At 43.1% G+C, this 19,649-nt stretch overlaps 1 protein-coding gene across 4 annotated transcripts in view; it reads right to left on the reverse strand.

The window, feature by feature from the left end:
• LOC121585064 (NMDA receptor synaptonuclear signaling and neuronal migration factor-like) overlaps nt 1-18,318 on the reverse strand; it is a 42,258-nt gene extending 23,940 nt beyond the window's left edge. For 3 of the 4 annotated variants that reach the window (XM_045225771.1, XM_045225769.1, XM_045225768.1), the window contains exons 1-5: nt 17,949-18,318; nt 7,119-7,180; nt 5,933-6,646; nt 5,178-5,250; nt 4,254-4,259 (exon numbers count right to left, since the gene is read on the reverse strand). In XM_045225771.1, coding sequence (XP_045081706.1) covers nt 4,254-4,259; nt 5,178-5,250; nt 5,933-6,646; nt 7,119-7,180; nt 17,949-18,019 — 926 coding nt within the window. In that variant the 5' untranslated portion in view covers nt 18,020-18,318. The remainder of the gene's footprint in view (nt 1-4,253; nt 4,260-5,177; nt 5,251-5,932; nt 6,647-7,118; nt 7,181-17,948) is intronic. The other variant, XM_045225770.1, reaches the window with a different exon arrangement.
• Nucleotides 18,319-19,649: the final 1,331 nt, after the last annotated feature.

Raw genomic sequence — 19,649 nt, forward strand, 5'->3', positions numbered from 1 at the left:
AGACTGTCATTCTTACGGTGATTGATCGTTTTTCTAAGTTCGCTCATTTTTGGCCCTACCTAAACTGCCCACTGCCAGAGAGACGGCTGATATTTTGGTTGAACATGTGTTCCGCTCTCATGGTCTACCCACGGATATTGTCTCTGACAGGGGTCCCCAGTTTGTCTCCCAGGTGTGGAAAGCTTTCTGTAAAGCTTTGGGCATTACATCCAGCCTGTCCTCTGGATATCACCCCCAGACCAACGGGCAAGCCGAGAGAGCGAACCAGGAGATGGAGACCGCACTTCGCTGTGTCACTGGGTCTAACCCTGGGTCATGGAGCTCCATGCTCCCCTGGGTGGAATATGCTCATAACACCTTGACTAACGCTTCCTCTGGTTTGTCTCCTTTTCTGTGTGCTCTGGGTTATCAACCTCCCCTGTTCCCTTCCCAAGAGAGGGAACTTGCGGTACCCTCGGTGCAGTCTCACATGCGCCGCTGCTGCAAGGTCTGGAGGAAGGCCAGGGTAGCTCTGTCCCGAGATTCGGCGTACATGCAGAGGCAAGCCAACCGTCACCGGTCCCAGGCTCCCGGTTACTCTCCTGGTCAAGAGGTATGGCTGAAGTCACGGGACCTTCCATTGAAGGTGGAGTCGAAGAAGATGGCGCCTCGGTTTTATAGGACCGTTCAAGATACTGTCTATTGTTAACCCCTGCGCGGTTAAGCTACAGCTTCCTGCCTCCCTACGGGTTCATTCCACCTTTCATGTTTCCCAGATTAAGCCTGTGTCGGTTAGCCCTTTGTGCCCGCCCTCTCGTCCCCTCCTCCGCCCAAGATCGTGGGTGGGGGTCCGGTCTACACTGTCCGGCGACTTCTGGATGTTCGCCGCCGGGGTCGTGGTTTCCAGTACCTGGTGGATTGGGAGGGTTATGGTCCTGAGGAACGTTCCTGGGTGCCCAGGAGCTTCATTGTGGATCCTGCTCTGGTTCGTGAGTTTCATAGGTTACATCCTGATAAACCCTGTCGGCCGCCAGGTGGCGTCCGTAGAGGGGGGTACTGTTAGGCCTACTGCTGCTAGGTAGCTCTCTCTCTGCTCTCCCCTCCCCTCTGTCTGTCCTTGATTGCAGGAGTGAAGTCTGGTGTGCGGGAGTCAGGGTTCCAGCTGCAGCTCATTCACCATAATCACCTCAGCCTTTAAGACCCGGTCAAACTTTCCACTCATCGTCAGATCATAGTCAAGACAACCATGTTAGTCTCGCTGCCGACTCAACCTGTCTGTTTTCGCTCTTGTGTTTTTTTGGACTGTTTATTTACTTTTTCTCCTGTGCCACAGATATTTGGAACCTGACTCCTGCCTCCGCTTCACTCCTGCCACCACCATCCTGCTCTCCACTATCGGGCCTCTCCTTTGGACTCACCACGGACACTAGGACATTACGGTACCACACCTGCCCTGACCTGGATCTGTACCCTCCCTGTAACCTGGACTTGCTCTTCCCCATTTATTGGAAACCTGGACTATTGAACATTATAATAAACCTGTTAAAACTTCTCTGGCTTGGTGTACTTGTCTGCATTTGGGTTCTATCCAGTTAAATCATAACATAACCATCATGTTTGACAGATGCTATCCATGTTCTACGCACTGGGGTCAATCACTGCCTGTCAGACAGATGATGAGAGCTGTCTGTGTGTGTGTGTGTGTGTGTGTGGGGCCTACTGTGCATAAACTAGACTGCTGTATGCTGTGGTATAAACTAATAACTACTAATGATCATTACAAAACAAATGACTTCACAACCTGTTCTATGTTAAGAAATAAGGCACAAGAGACCGTGCTATGTGCTGAATACAGTCACAGGTAAATGGCGTTGTTCGGCCCGAAGCGAATGGCCTGTCAACCTATTTACCTGTGACTGAATTCAGCACATAGCACGGTCTCGAGTGCCTTATTGCTCTTATAAAACGGTTACCAACATTAAAATAACAATACATTTAACTTCTTTAGTATAGTCTGTTTGTTCGTGTTGGTCTTGGCTAGCTTAATGTGCCGGTCGGTAGCTAGCTAGCACTCACTTACAGTGCAGCACCGTCATGAATCTTAACAACGCACGGTTTCTGGCACCATTGATGCGCATGCTTTGTTTTCGTGACGTTGTCAGCCAACATGTCATAATATCATCATGTTGTGTTGCTGTCTGAATCATTTCAACTCGCACATTATCTCCACATGCTTTTAGCTTAGCATTTGGTTTGGTACAGTGGGGGTTTATATATGCCTAGTTTCCTGCATATCCAACCTCGGAAACAATCTTTCACTTTTGAAATGCGAACTCCCCTGTGAGAGAGAATGGGTGTCCAGACGAGACTCAGCTTTTTCTGAGCCAGACGAAATCACGCATCAATGTCATTGTTATGGATATGTACTGTATATAGTAAATGCAAATAGAAAAAAAGCTGTCATTCCAGGTGCAATGCTTGACGTGACTGAGTTAGCTGAAGTTGTCTAGCTAGCTAGCAAGTGACAAGAATGTTAAGACGTCTGTATACATAGGTTCGGTTTGCTCTTAGCAGAACTCGGCTAGGCGAAGCAAACGTCTGTGCATACTCCCTAAAGACCTTTGCTTGAAAAACGAGAAAAATGCGGCAATATTCCTGTTGTCCCTCTTGAGCCACCGTAGCAACATCATAGCCAGAAACGCTTCCTCAAAATAGTCCATTAATCTAAGATAAATTAAAAAATCTGTCATTTTGACGTTTTTGCCAAAGAGGTCTTAGTTGTGCAATTTTACTATCTAACTAACTAAAATGTTTGATGCAGTATTTCTCAAGTGAATTATTTTTAGTTTGCACGAACAGCCGGGGGAAAAAACTGCTGAACACCAAAACGAACAAAAACGTCACAAAATGTCATCATAATATATAACTGTTTAGACTGGGAACCATGCGACAGGCTTTAGTCAGCCTGCATAACATCAGCACCAGAGAATGGAGACAATGTACCAGATGACATGGGACACTTTTATAGTGGATCCACAATAAATGACAATGTACAGATTAATGTGAACAAAACATCTTAAAAGTTAGCAGACATACAGTAACTACATAAACTGTAGGCTAGCTAGCTAGTTTAGCTAGCATAGCAACAATTGTTTTTTAGAAGTATAGACAGAACAACCAGTTTCAGCATTGAAAGAACAACCCTAACAACATTGTCAATAGAATTGATGACCAGGTTCTGTCCGGACTCTTTCCTCTGAAGTCAGAATTAAATAGTATGAATTGAATTATCAAAATAAAGTTAATGAAAATGTGTCATTTATTACAATTTTAATATGTTGGTAACCGTTTTATAGAAGCAATAAGGCACTCGAGACTGTGCTATGTGCGGAATACAGTCAAAGTGAAATGGGTTGACTGGCTGAACAACGGCATTTACCTGTGACTGTATTCAGCACATAACACAGTCTCTTGTGCCTTATTGCTTAATTATTACATATAATCTATTCACTCTCAAAGCGTCCCAAATGGGAACCTATTTCCTTTATAGTACTCTACTTTTGACCAAGGTAGTGCACTATATAAGGAATAGGGTGTCATTTGGGATGCGGCCTCTACTTCTATCTAGACAGGGACCACTAAAACAATGAGTGGCATAATGACCTTTTCTTGAAACCACCTACAATGCGTACTTTTCATTACACTTATGCACTTACAATATTGCGTAACTACAGTAAGCCTATATTGCTCTAGGCAATTCTATGTTCCTTCCGAATGCGTCCTTTTGAAGAGTCAGTCGTCCTTTTGTTGCACCGAATGAACTGACGAAGCCAAACTTAAAACAATATCAGTGTGGAGAGGGGTGTGTGTGTGTGTGTATGTGTGTGAGTTATGACCCTGGCTACAGAGGAACAGAACACTACACTACCATTTCTAGTGTGACTCATTGTGCTACAGTACTCTGTCTGTTATGTTCTGCATTGTTGATCCATAGATTAATACAATATAATACTAGCTGTACTGTTATAGTGAGAATGCAATCTGTACTTATTTACAACTTAGACCTATTGTGTAGAATATGTATTGTTTATTCATTGGAGCTTTGAATAGTCAGTAATGTTTTTCCATAACTTCAAACACTCAGTCCAGCAGGGAGGTTAATACGGACACAGGAGACAGTGGCTAATAGCACACAGGGAGTGATGGCCAAGAGTTGAATAGTGAGTTGTCGGAGGGGCACAGAGAAGGAGTGAGAGAAAGAGAGAGTTACTCACGATATTCTGTAGGCGCAGGAGTTGGTGCAGGCCGTGTGGAGGAAGGTAAGGAAAGAGAGGAGAAACCAGTTAGACACTTTAGTAATAAATAAAGAACTTGACAGAGAGATATACAGTTGGGAGAGCTAGCTGTCAATCATATGATATTCCAGTCAAGGACAAATTGAGCCCTATGGGCCCTGGTCAAAAGTAGTGCACTATATAGGGAATATAGCGCAGGGCCTCTGCCACGTGGTGTGGATCCATGAGGAGTATGAGGGGAGGACAGATGACGCAGAGGGATGGAGGGACAGAGACAGATGGAGAAGAAAAATAAACAAAGACATTGACAGATGTGCACAGAGAGGGAGCGAGGGAGAGAGAGAGCGTGGGATCTAGGGGGACGGCCAGATAGGAGAGGAGTGGAGAGATGAGTGGAGCGAGAGAGGGAGCAGGGAGAATGACAGTGGCCCGCTGGGAGGGCAGGGTGTGTGTGGGCCGTAATTACTAGTTCAACCAGACAGGTGATAATTAATCAGTCAGCAGAGTGTGTGTTTGTGTGTGTGTGTGTGTGTGTTAGTGTGTGCCTTGTGTGCGTATGTGTGGAGAATAATGAACCTGCTCAAGGAACACAGAGTCCCCAAGGTCCGAAGGCCCTGCACAGTCATTAGCCCTTCTGTACAGTATGACAGAGTCTCTCTCAAACTACTGGCCTCCAACTGTGTCCAGGGCAGAGCCATGTAAAGGAGTCTAAGGCTACGTCCCAAATGGCACTCTTTTCCCTTTATAGAGCACTATATACTGTAGGGAATAAGGTGCATATTTGGGAGGCACTCTAAACTCTCATCTATCTTTAGATCCGTGTTGAGAACAAAGAACTTGAGGAAGCCATGTCATGTTCAGTAGGAGTGTGTTATATCTGGGCTGGACGTATCCTATACTCACGCCTGCATTGTTGTGGTTGCCGTCTGGAAGCTGAACATATTCTCTTTGGGGAACCAGCTATTAGGGTTGTCCTCTACATACCAAGGAAACAAAGCGGCAGTTTAGCCCACAACATAATAATTCAACTGTGTGCAAAGCTGTCATCAAGGCAAAGGGTGGCTATTTGAAGAATCTCAAATATAAAATATATTTTGTTTAACACTTTTTTGGTTATTACATGATTCCATAGTTTTGATGTCTTCACCATTATTCTACAATGTAGAAAATAGTAAAAATAAAGAAAAACCCTGGAATGAGTAGGTGTCCAAACTTTTGACTGGTACTGTATATATATAAATAAGAGAAAATAAAAGAAAAGAAAAGAAAAGAGAGAGAGAGAGCGAGAGAGAGATCTAGCCGCGGACCCCCTGCAGTACCTCAGCAGGCCCCATTTTAAGAAACTCTGTATTAAATGACTGCGAGGTGCTCCATCATCATGGTAAAAGATAAGTAGTACATACTCTGCTGTTCTATCGCGCGTGCAATAATGTCAGATAAATAAATACAAACAACAGTGTTCATTGTTTGAAGTAACATCTTTGTTGTTGTAATATTGCAAACGGACATGGCAGTTTCACCGATACGGATTCCAACTTTAAGTGCTTTGCGTTTGAGAAAAACATTCTGTTGCAAATTAATCGTATCATAGTGGAGAAGGGATGGAGATAAAGAGACACCTCTCCACCCCACTCCATCCTCCCCCTCCTCCTCCTCACCTCTCTCCTCTCCTCTGTCTCTGTCTCGGTCCTCGCTGTACATCCTCTCCAGCTTCTTCCTCGGTTTGCCTCCGTCTCGCGGGGACGTCTCCAGATCCAGGGAGCGCTGGCTCTGACACGGGGCCCTGATGCAGGTCACACACTCTGGGGTGCAGTCCTCCCGCGAGCCCCCTCTCCGCACCCCCCAGTCCCGGATGTTATGGGCGCTCCCCGAGCTCTGCAGGGGCTGGGACCTGTGGTTCTGTGGGCCATGGTTATGGTTGCCACGGTGATGGTTGCCATCGCCACGGTGGTGTTTGCTGCCTGGTGGTTGTTGATTGGTGAACGAGGGCTGGTTGGCGGAGGGAGGAGGGGACAGGGGCTGCTTCAGCACCTCCAGCTCCAGGCTCTCCTCACTGCCTCGGCCCCCTAGCATGCCTCCCTCCCTGGTGATGGTGTAGACCCGCTGGGCAGCTGGCTTCAGGCCGGTCAGGCTTCCCTCAGCAGACCTGGGAGGCGGCTGCTGCTCCTCAGAGGAGAAACTGTGCTCCACTAAGAGCCCTGCTGAGAGCCTGCTCTTGGAGGGGCCTGTGGGCTGCAGAGTGCCTGGCTGCAGGGTGCTGGGCTGGGGCTGGAGACTGTGTGCCTGGTTCTGAGGGTGCAGGTTGTTGTGGAGACGACTGATGTCAGGGGAGTCTGTGTCTTGGCCGATAAAGGTATCAGACAGCAGGTGATCTGGAGAGAGAGAGAGAGGGGGGGGGGGTACAAAGAGATGAGCTGTTCGTCTTGTGCTCTCAAGGCCTTGGCAACATTTGAGCAAACATCAGGGAGCCAACAAAGCTTTTGGGAGATGAGAGGGGGAAAGAGATGTGAAGGGATGGATGACGGAGAAGGGGAATGAGTGAGGGTAGGAGAATTAGGAGGGATTTTGAGAGGATGAGTTGGAGGATAAAAGGGGTTTGGCATTCTTACTTGGTCCTGGGCCTCGGGAAGATACACCCTCTCACAGTAAAATATGCCAGATATCAAGTTTTCAGAGCATTCTCTGCTTCTAACTGCTATACAGTGGGATGAGAGGAAGGCCGTGTGATGTGGAAAGTTATAGGAAATGTGAAGCCATGTGATAAGGAAAGCTATGTAATGTACTAGATGAGGTTGGGATGTAGGCTACCAGATGAGGCTGGGCACAGGTGAAGAGGTTACCTACCTGAGCCGGCACGGTTCTCAGGGTGTGTGTGAGACAGGTAATCTCCAAAAGCTCTGGCTGCTCTGCAAAAAGAAGCACAACAACACTGATTAGCACTGGACCACTGGCTGCCTGCCTTCCTGCTGACTCCAACTGAGAGTGACTCACCACTCACCATTTCAAGGCTTCTCCTAATCAGTAGCTACCTACGTCCCAAATAGCATCCGATTCCCTATAGTGTCCTACTTTTGACCAGGGCCGATAGGGTTCTGGTTAAAAGTAGTGCACTATATAGGAAATAGGGTTCCATTTGGGACGCAAGCAATGTTTTATGATTGTCTCGCAGAATCATTGATTAACCTGAACATTTGTCTCATTGACTTGGCTTTACTCTGATTTCTCTAAGAAACTATCTTCTTAAGCCTAAACTACTCGAGAAGGTCACTTCACGTTGCTAGTCAATCTATACATCGCAAACATTTTCAAGTGTCCTACACATTGACCATCGTTCTCTCCTACAGAAGGTGAAATCCAATATGCAGCGTGTTCCAGACAGGTTTGATATGATTCTTCACGCAAATTCAATCTCCCCTATGGTTTACTCGCGGAGGTCTGAGGATAGATTTGCAAAATGAAACAAAAGACGTGTGCAATTCTCTTCTCCAGGTTGAATCCTACATGTGCTGTACTACACACAGTAGCAGGGTAATTTCAATAGCTTTTAGACTTTTGTGAGAAATGTGTCTCCCAAATGGCACCCTACAGTATTTCCTAATAGTGCACTAACTTTGACCAGGGCCCATGGGGCTTTTGTCAGAAGTAGTGCACTATATAGGGCATAGGGTGCCATTTGGGACACAATCAGAGGCTTACATTTCCCTTACAACTGGCCAACTTGGAATGTGTACAGTGCTTCAGACATGGTCATGTGAAGGCTGTAAGCTGTGCAGACTTTTTGTTCGAACTCAGTGCTGAAATACCAGATTGAACTAACAATCAAGACCCTTGTTGAAATAGGTTTTAAGTGCTGGGCAGGAACAAAAGCCTGCACAATCTGCGGCTCCCATGACCAATCCTCTGACAAAGGATTTCATACAGAACATCTTTATGAATACTTAAAACCTAATAGGGTGGGTTATGAAATATTATCATCAATTACATTTTAATTATTCAACATCAAAAAGGATAATATTTTATAAGGCAAAAATGGATCCTTTTCCCAATTTTATTTAGTAGCTAGAGCTATTGTACTTGCTCTCTTAAATGGCAACAGAAAATATCATGGTCAGCAGTACTAAGTGGTGTAATACTGGTAATTAGATAAACTCTCCAATACAAACACATTTCTAGAAACACATTTCTAAGCACACCCATATAGCTATGCAGACTGCACATAATATAGGCTAGAGACACAGAGGATATAGGCTAACACAAGCAGAGCACGTACGCACATATTTACACACATATGACACGCATGCGCGCGCGCACACACACCTACATAGAAACACAGGGCTATAATCCTCCCCCCAGTCAGTGGTGCTGGCTGGCGTTGTACAGTCTGTACACATCTCTGGGGGATGCTGCTATGAAATGGGATTGCTGTGTTGTTGCAGCCATGACCCTCTCCCTGCTACGACACACACACTCAAACTCATTAAATATGAGACAACACGTGCAGCAGCTCTCTCCCTGAAAACGCAGGTTGGCATTTATTGGGATGACTCCTGTACTGGAGGCAGCTCTGTAGTCACTAGCTGGCACAGCCACAAAGTCATACAATCCGATTTTAAACCAAACCCTAACCTTAACCACACTGCTAACCGTATGCCTAACCCTAACCTTAAATTAAGACCAAAAAGCTAATTTGTGTTTTCATAAACCATTGTTTAGCTAATTTTGACTCTGCAGCTGGCCAAGCTAGTGGAAATCGCTTCATCCCAATAAACGACAACCTGCCCTGAAAAGTCCCAGTAACTGATAGAGAGAGGGAGAGGAGAGGAGAGGAGAGGAGAGGACGTTATCATCCCTCATCTCTCTGGCTCTCCACTCCTTCCTATACACATTCTAAAGGGATGTGTGTAAAAGGCCATGGGGATGACAAAACACATTCACAACAACCACTTCCAGAGGACAAACTAGCTACTGGCATGGAGCCAATCTCTTTGTGGAACTACAACGGTCCGATACAACACCAACTGATATCTCCCTGTTCCTAGCTCTGCCTGGATTGCAATCATGCCCAGCAGCAGTAAACCCATTTCAACATGTACCTCCCCCAACTCATAGAATTACTTATAGAATCCTCAATTATAGGATCTCTATGTCTCCACTCACGTCGGTGGCTTCCTACTTTCATTTGCCTTGCTTGCTCTGACTGACCTCATGCTGCCTGCTCTACTGTCTGGCAGGTTGTATTGTGCTTTTTGGCCGCAAAGCATCCTGCATGTTTTCAGCCATGTGATGGGGAGGAAGAGGAGGGGGAGAAGAGGTGGGGGCTGATATGAAGCGAGGGAAAGGGGGGGGTATGGAGAGAAAGAGTGTAAGAAGAGTGGGCCGGGGAAACGGAAAGACAATGACAGGGGGGAGATGTGTTTAAACAACAAAAATAGAAAGAAGAGAGGATGAGGGAGGCGTATTAAAGAAAGAAAGATGAGAAAAGGATTGAAGAAAGGAGATGTAAACCAGAACTGCATGTTCTGTGAAAGCAGAGCAAATGCCTTCGCTTTTGTCAGTGGTGCTGTAATGTATAGGGAAGTAAACACACTCATGTATACAGTGGTGTCGTCAGGCATGAATAATGTAGTCAAGCCTATACATTAAGCTGCTGTGTCTGGGGACATATGCATACAGTGTGGTGCAATGTAAAGGCATTATACTGATGTGTGTGCGGCTGTGACGACAAAATGCATTAGGGGCCTTAATAGAGGACATGAGTAGGGTAACCTGACCAGGAAAAACTAGAGTTGTTCCTCTTCAGGTAATCAGGAAGGAATCCTGGCCGTTAAACATGAAGAAAGAAAGGTAGTAGAGTTCAGCTCAATGAGGTAGTGCCTGAAGTGACTGTCTGAAGCCTCTTTCTCCTACCTGTGTCAAAAAGACAGTATTCTGTGTTCTGGCCCTGGGTGTGTTAGTGAAAAGCATGAGTGTAGCCCAGTTACTGGGTGTCTCATTGACACCAAACCGGGCTCTTTTATAATGTGTCAGAGTAATTTGGGAAAGAAGGGCACAGAGTGTTCCTCCTCAGCCACTGAATCTCATCACTCAGATCTCCTAACTGAGAGGATGACCTCTTTCTGAGACACCCCATATATCTCCCTCTCCCCATCTTTTTCACCTTCCCTCTCTCCTCTCTGTCTTCCTCTCTCCCTCTCTGTCTCAAACAGTCCCTCTCTCTCTCTCGCCTTCTCCTCTCGACTCTGTTCTCTCTCCAATACAAATATTTCAAATTGAGTGAAATGACAAGATGACACAGCAAACATCAAAGTGGCCACTTAGCGTCTTAATTTCTTGTCCTCAATTGCTCTCTCTCTCTGGAGGTCAAATGGAAATCTCTAATTTAGCAGGCCTCCCAAATCCCTGCTGGCTGCTTTCTCAGTTTCACTCTCTACACTGTGGTACTTAGGTGATTAAATTTATGTTTATCAGAGTCCGTAAGAATTATTGCTTTGTAGTTGGATTAAACAACAACAACAATACCAGATGTAATATGAAAAAAGTATGCACTCACTAACTGTAAGTCGCTCTGGATAAGAGCGTCTGCTAAATGACTAAAATGTAAAAAAATGTAGGATATCACTGGGTAGTTAACGCCAAGTAAGCTTAATCAGTATTTTGACCACATGCAGACAGTCTCAGCCTATGGCACCATATTCCCTACATAGTGCACTACTTTTGACCAGGGCCTCTATTGGGAACAGGGTGCCATTTGGGACGCAACCTTAGACCTACTTTGCATAACATGATGAGTTATGCTAAGCGTGACCACCGTAGCCACCCAGCCGTTGAGTGTGCAGTGTTAGTTTCTGACCCACTGTATCCTGCTTTCCATTCGGCTGTTCCGTCTGCCGTTGGTCCAACAGTGACACAGGCGTAATTACTCAGATCAATGAGGGCCAGGCAGCCGCCCCTGTTTCACTGCCTCCCTGTATCATTCCAGTCCAGGCTCGCTCTACAGGCTGTAATCAGTAATTACAGCAGCTAGATACCACAGATAGGCTACCTCCCCTCTGCACTGTAATCCTTGCCATACAGAGGGAGGGGGTGGGGGTGGGGGGGGGAGAGCACCCACTCTATTATAATCTGGAAGCCCTAATCTGAAGTATTTGTCCTCCCTGGATATGTCTCTGTGTCACTCTGACTGCCTGAGAGCACAGCGAGAAAATTGAACACCGGTTGGGTGAAAAGGCTGGTGGCTTAATTAAGATACATTAGTACTGAGATGGCCTGAGATTCAGACAATAAATACTAGGTGTCAGGCAGACAATTACCTCTGTCAGAAGTGGCTGTAGGTTCAGCACTAGGGCAGTGTGTGATACCAAGGTTGCGTCCCAAATGGCACCCTACTCCCTATATAGTGCACTACTTTTGACCAGAGGGCTCTGGTCAAAAGTAGTGCACTATATAGGGAATAGGGTGCCAGTTCGGACGCACCCACCCCAACGCCAATGTACAATATCCTAATGGAATACACCAAGAGGCTGTTGAACCAGCTATTCCTCATATCAATGTCATGGTACCAGATGTGTTTCAGGCCTGTAATGTGGATGTAGAATAATTAGGAGAGAAGCCAAGATGTGCAGTAATAACCAGAAAGGGCGAATCGTGACTGTAATGGTGCTAACCTCCACTGTGCTCTCTCTGCTGTGTTCAGCAATACAGTCACTGGTCAGCACTGTTCTGCAAGTGGCCACACAATACATTATGCCTGGTATGATAGCCATGAAATGACATTGTACAACAGATTAAACAGTTTCGTCAACACTTCAGGAGTTCTATTGAGTTGTATAGCCAACTGTTCTAGACTTAGGATTCCAACATTAGAAGGCTACATTGAATGTCATGATGTATTAGTTTCCTTACAAATCAAACATCTTTAAACATTTATGGTATGACAATTAATGTTGCATTTGGAATGTAAACATGAAAAAGTACTTGATAAATATATGTATACAAATCAAACCAGAATGATTTATATTTAATTATGCTGCAGTTGTCAACAGGCAGCAGATCAGTGGGCCCATCAGACGGTGCTTTCTCCCCCATGCACCCTAAACTCACACTGCACTGGGAGATATTAAACAGACAAATTCGGTCTCATGAGAAATACAGTGAGAGGATTCAGAATACAAAAAAACTATAAACTAAAATATATATATTTTGGGGAGAAAGCTAACTTCAATCCACCTGCAATAATATTCCTCCTAATTCTACTAAAGACCCAGTGTAGCCAAGTATACACTTATTCCAATGTTACCAGGCCAAATGCATCAATATTTTGTTCCAGTGCATTTTCAGATACACAGATAAGTCCATTTACTTTGAGGGCATGGATAGACCTCTTGGCTGAAACCAGCCTCAGTCCTGTGTCTGCTCGGATGTACAACACTCCTAGATACCCCATTCTACTGATGAAACCTGATATTACAGCGACCGTCCAGTCTAGCCAAGCAAGATAAATAATAGAAAATACCAGAATATGTCTCAAAATCTGTCATAGAAAAAGTGGAAAACACAGCTCTTGGGCTTCAGTCCAATAATATGTGTCTTTGATAATGTGATCAGTTTGATTGATGGTGTGTGTTAGAGAGACAGAAAGACTAAAATGAGAAACAGAGGAGAGGAGAATGAGAGTGTGTAATACAGAAAGAGATTGTGTGTGTGTATGTGTGAGTGAGTGAGTGAGTGAGTGAGTGAGTGAGTGAGTGAGTGAGTGAGTGAGTGAGTGAGTGAGAGAGAAAGAGGTAGAAAGAGGGGGGATAGAGAGAGTGAGTCTGTGTATGACAGAGTGTAACAGAAAGAGATAAAAAGAGTGTGTGTGTGTATGTGGTTGAGTCTGTGTAAGTGGATGTAAAGGTCAGCATGTTTCACTCCTCTGTGATGTGTGAGAGGAGAGAGAGAGAAAGAGAGGAAAGAGCGAGATAGAAAGAGAGGAGAGAGAGAGAGAAAGCGAGAGTGTAATACATTTTCTGACACACCGTAGATGCCAGAGCCTGTTGGTTGGAAAGCTTAAAATGATTGAAACTTTTTAGAAATGTGTTGTTGCCTACGTGCTACATGCCATTTACAATCAAGGGTTTAGGATTCAATTTTGTGTGCAGTCGATTGGTGGCATTTCATATGCCTTTTCATTTCAGATCACACATTCACACATATAGGGTTCTTCGGTTTGTTCCCATAGGGGAACCCTTTTTGGTGCTAGGTAGAACCCTTTGCAGAGGGTTCTCCCTAGAGCCCTTTATGTAGGGTCCTTCATAGAACCCCCTGTATATGGTTCTACCTAGAACCCTCTATGAAGGGTTCTACCAATAACCATTTATCATCTAAAGGTTCTTCCTAGAACCCTCTATGAACGGTTCCACCAGCGTTATTAGCCTCTAAAATACAATTATTTATGACAATACATATTACATATATCCTAATGCCTTTCTTTGAGGGCCTAGTTATAACCATAACACAGTGGTATTAGGAAACTCCTGGTTTAGAGGCCACATCAGGCCTGCAAGTCACATTATGCTGGCTTGCAAAGTGATGTTTAATTCCTATTGGAATCTAGCTAGAGTTAGGATATCCAGCAAGTGTTATTTTTAATCACCCACAACCTGCAGTCAGAATGACTGCCAGGGTAGAGAAGACTGAATACTGAGACTACCACAATCATCTAAACTACTACTAACAATTTGATTTGTTTAGAAAGAAGATATTTAACTTTGTGTAGCATAAAATTAATCATGCAAAAACACAGATTTTAAAAACAATTCTGAAAATCACCCTGCAATAGAGCATGCTGGGAAATATGATACAGTGGGGAGAACAAGTATTTGATACACTGCCGATTTTGCAGGTTTTCCTACTTACAAAGCATGTAGAGGTCTGTAATTTTTATAATAGGTACACTTCAACTGTGAGAGACAGAATCTAAAACAAAAATCCAGAAAATCACATTTTATGATTTTTAAGTAATTAATTTGCATTTTATTGCATGACATAAGTATTTGATCACCTACCAACCAGTAAGAATTCCGGCTCTCACAGACCTTTAGTTATTCTTTAAGAAGCCCTCCTGTTCTCCACTCATTACCTGTATTAACTGCACCTGTTTGAACTCGTTACCTGTATAAAACACACCTGTCCACACACTCAATCAAACAGACTCCAACCTCTCCACAATGGCCAAGACCAGAGAGCTGTGTAAGGACATCAGGGATAAAATTGTAGACCTGCACAAGGCTGGGATGGGCTACAGGACAATAGACAAGCAGCTTGGTGAGAAGGCAACAACTGTTGGCGCAATTATTAGAAAATTGAAGAAGTTCAAGATGACGGTCAATCACCCTCGGTCTGGGGCGCCATGCAAGATCTCACCTCGTGGGGCATCAATGATCATGAGGAAGGTGAGGGATCAGCCCAGAACTACACGGCAGGACCTGGTCAATGACCTGAAGAGAGCTGGGACCACAGTCTCAAAGAAAACCATTAGTAACACACTACGCCGTCATGGATTAAAAGCCTGCAGCGCACGCAAGGTCCCCCTGCTCAAGCCAGCGCATGTCCAGGCCCGTCTGAAGTTTACCAATGATCATCTGGATGATCCAGAGGAGGAATGGGAGAAGGTCATGTGGTCTGATGAGACAAAAATAGAGCTTTTTGGTCTAAACTCCACTCGCCGTGTTTGGAGGAAGAAGAAGGATGAGCACAACCCCAAGAACACCATCCCAACCGTGAAGCATGGAGGTGGAAACATCATTCTTTGGGGATGCTTTTCTGCAAAGGGGACAGGACGACTGCACCGTATTGAGGGGAGGATGGATGGGGCCATGTATCGCGAGATCTTGGCCAACAACCTCCTTCCCTCAGTAAGTGCATTGAAGATGGGTCGTGGCTGGGTCTTCCAGCATGACAACGACCCGAAACACACAGCCAGGGCAACTAAGGAGTGGCTCTGTAAGAAGCATCTCAAGGTCCTGGAGTGGCCTAGCCAGTCTCCAGACCTGAACCCAATAGAAAATCTTTGGAGGGAGCTGAAAGTCCGTATTGCCCAGCAACAGCCCCGAAACCTGAAGGATCTGGAGAAGGTCTGTATGGAGGAGTGGGCCAAAATCCCTGCTGCAGTGTGTGCAAACCTGGTCAAGACCTACAGGAAACGTATGATCTCTGTAATTGCAAACAAAGGTTTCTGTACCAAATATTAAGTTCTGATTTTCTGATGTATCAAATACTTATGTCATGCAATAAAATGCAAATTAATTACTTAAAAATCATACAATGTGATTTTCTGGATTTTTGTTTTAGATTCCGTCTCTCGCAGTTGAAGTGTACCTATGATAAAAATTACAGACCTCTACATGCTTTGTAAGTAGGAAAACCTGTAAAATCGGCAGTGTATCAAATACTTGTTCTCCCCACTGTATATGGTTCTATGTAGAACCCTTCTTGCCTTCCAAAGAATCATCAAAGAACCCTTTCTTCTAAAAACGGTTCTTAGGACGTTAAAGGTTCTAGGTAGAACCCTTTCCCTTACAAAGAACCCTTGTCTTCCAAAAGGGGTTCTTCAGATCAAAACGGTTATTGGTAGAAGCCTATCCCTGCGCAAAAAGCCCTTTTGGAACCCTTTTTTCTAAGAGTGTAAATAATTGATCATTTGATCAAATATGTTAAAAATCATTACCCCCTCTTGGCTACTGGGCATTAAGAAGCTTGATAGTACAAAGGGTACTGCTTGAGGAACAATACAATAGCCTACAGTACATAAATGGGTGATTTTGCAACTATGGGAACTTTTGTTATTTTATTTTTTTTGTACATGTTTTTAGAAAAATAAATGTATTAACAGAAATACTTTTCTCATTTTATCAGGAACCATAAACTGGTAATGCCTGTGACCATTTTATTTGACAATACATGGATTATACTACATTTCCCCAAAACACCTTCTGAACAACTCATTACCTTTGAATCATAAAACATTCGATTTTAGTTTAAAACTGATTGAAAAACACAATGGGTTTTTTGATTATTTGGTTTATCTGTCTATAGGATTTGGTACCACCACATTTATAAATAATTATTTTAATTCCTTAATCCATAAATATGGGCCATTGCTGGCTGTGCGTGTATACCTGCACGGAGGCTACCATCAACAATGTAATTAATATATTTAGATATTTATAATTTTTACATTAGTTATATTGGGAACAAGTAAGTGCTTTACACTTGAAGTAGACAGACGTGTGATATTTAACGGTTACATTTATTTTTTCTTAAGAAATATGTGTACATTGTGGTGCATTAGTTGTTTAAAATAAGTGAGTGGAAATAGATATTTACAATATCATTGATTGCTACAAAGACAGGAAAATATCATTTGATAAGAAGTGTTGAGCAGGGGTATACCCATTTTGTACAACATTTATACAAATAGTTGCTACTTTGTAATGGTAATAATCTGGAAATCGTCATTACCAACACATTTTGTGCTGTAATGACCGTGTTGGTAATGACAATATGCAAAATGTATGGATTTACCTGCCAGGCCATAAAGTTTACTTGGTTAATATGACCAGCTATCATTTGATAAATTCCAACCATAACATAATGAAATGTTTTCTTTCAAATAGAGGACAATCTAAATGAGTTAGAGCCTTTGCTGTAATGACTCAGAATATTCTCTGATCTTGACATATTCAAAGTGACTTTTCTTGAAGAGATATAATATAATACACTCTCCATGGCATATCCTTGTTCTCCACGGTCAGTTCCCAGTTCTTGTGTGACTTATGATAAAAACACTATAATTTATCATTTTGTTCAGTGTAATGGTAATGATGTAAAACTGTGGGACTTATGACACATTCAAAATCTATATAGCTTTCATTTATTTGACACCTTTTCTAACCAAGTGCTTTAAATATTCTAAAATGATCATTTTCATGTTGAAATACATAGCAGAAGATAAAAAGTATGGGTGTGGGACAATTGCCTTCTCAATGCAAAACAGTGAAATCCAGAAATAAAATACTTTTGAAAATGATTAAAAAAACATATTTGAAAAATGAACAAAACGTTTAAGCTTATTTTAGTGTCAACTTATATGTGTAAAAGAAAAAACTTTTTTTCTTAACATAATTGCAAAATCGCCCATATAAGGAGTATAGCATACAAATAAATATCTGAGTGGTTTTACTAACTCTTATTGCTCAAAGCATGATGCCAAAATCCATAACAGCTGTTCTGTTTCCAAAATAGCTGTTATAAATTCCCATGGCTGTCCAATGAATTGAAAAGATGCATTATCATTGTAGCTAGCCCAATAAAAATAAAATACATTCGAGGAATATAAATTATGGGCTGATATGATAGCAGATTTATCCATAAAATGAAATAAATAATTGCAAATACTTTTGCAAAGCAGATATTTGATCAAACAACCCCACAGGCTATCATTGATATATCATTGTAATATAGATTTAAGGTTTTAGTTAGTTTGGAATTACTGATTGAACAATAAAGCCGAGTCGCTATTCACCCTTAAACGCGTTTCCAACAGTTATCAGCGCCGCAACATGCACCTGCTTACACCCAGCATCTGATCACTATACCTGCCAGCTACGGAGGAGCCCCCGGCCGGGCACTCACCTAACTTTTGCGGCCACAGAAGATATTGCATCGTTCCTTAAAGTCTTCCTTTTGGACACAGCAGTTCCCATGCTGAAGTGGAAACGACACAAGAAAAAAGCCAGATCATTACACTGATGGGCGATCAGATATGAAGGAAATAAAAGCTCGTCAAAAACACGGAGGTAAAGCGGAACCACGGCAACTGGGAAAACTCCCCCTTTTTCTTGAGTTGTAGAAAAAATAGAACCAGTTTTGTAATTTTATAGCCTACTCAATTACGTTCAATCTAAAAAGCTCTTGGTAACTATGGAAAGCTTGTAGTGTGTGACTGCGAGCGCAGCAACAGCACTGGTGACTCTGAGAGCAGAAAACATGCCAGGCTCGTATCGCTAGGTTTCCTGCATGCCCCTTGCGCTGAACTCCTATACCATGCACCCACTAGTGGTCAAAAGGCTTCCACTAGTTAATACAACGACAAAGTCAAAATTGGCTATATCGTAAAAATTCCACAAAAATTGTTTTGCTTTTTTATCTTAATTTAGATTTGGGTTAGACATAAGGTTAGCAGTGTGGTTAAAATTAGGGTTAAGGTTAGGGTTAGGTTTAAAATCTGATTTTAAGAAGATAAATTGTAGAAATAGGCGGGGTTTATGACTTTGTGGCTGTGGTAACTAGTGACGACCCCGCTTCTTTTGAATCAATTAGTTTCTTAACATACAGTATTTTGAGGCCTGCCTTGTAAGAAGCAATATTTGTTGCTGTACCAATTTAACTCATATGGTGTTATAGTGCCCCATCAATAAAAAATGTATAGGGGAGAGATTGGAGTGATAGCAAGTCTTGAACATTAAATGGTTGAGCATTTTGCCATGTCCTTTTGGTCTGTTTTGCCCTGTAGTCGCTGCTAGTTTGGAAGCCTTTGTTAAGGTCATTAGAAGTGCAAGCGATATAAAACAACTCATTTTCATTAATATGCTATAATGTGTAAACATTTACATAGAAGCCAACCTGCTTGCACCAATCCATTGTAATTACAGTATAATACTCTGAAATGCAAACCCAACCCTGCAATGAATTTCATTCATCCATTCATTCATTCCGGTTACGGTAGTATTTACTTTTTTACAGTAAAATACAGTCAATTTTACGGTATTGTACTGTGTGTCATTACACAGTACGTGCTTTGATACCATATTTACATTACAGTAGGTGTACTGTAATGTGAAGTACTGAATTTTACTTGCCACTGAGCTGCCTGTATGCTACTGTCAAATTCATGGTAACCCCTTTACAGTGTACCAGTAAACTGTGGGTAGGCTACTAGCAAAACATTTATTTGTAAAGATGAAGTAAGTCAGCCCTTGTCTCAAAGCAAAGCCTGAATCACCCATCTTGGTCAGCTTGTCATCATCATCAACACATTATATACCGAGGTGACATCATTGACCAAGCATACCATCCATCTGATCAAATTCTATTGACAGATGTGGTTTAGTGCTGTGGACAACATCCCAAGCGCCAACAGCTATTTCAGTACCATGGACAACTCCTACTCCTCTCGCCACAAAAACAGCTCTTTCAGCACCACGGACAGCGTCTATGACAGAAATGCAGACCGTGTCAACTGCAGTGCAATCCATTTACAATCTTTTCACCCCAAACAATACGAAGTTGAGATTCTCAATAAGAATCCAGAACTTTTGTCATGGTCTGTGTCCC

The sequence above is a fragment of the Coregonus clupeaformis genome, chromosome 16 (genome assembly GCF_020615455.1).
Source record: "Coregonus clupeaformis isolate EN_2021a chromosome 16, ASM2061545v1, whole genome shotgun sequence".
NCBI lineage: Eukaryota > Metazoa > Chordata > Actinopteri > Salmoniformes > Salmonidae > Coregonus > Coregonus clupeaformis.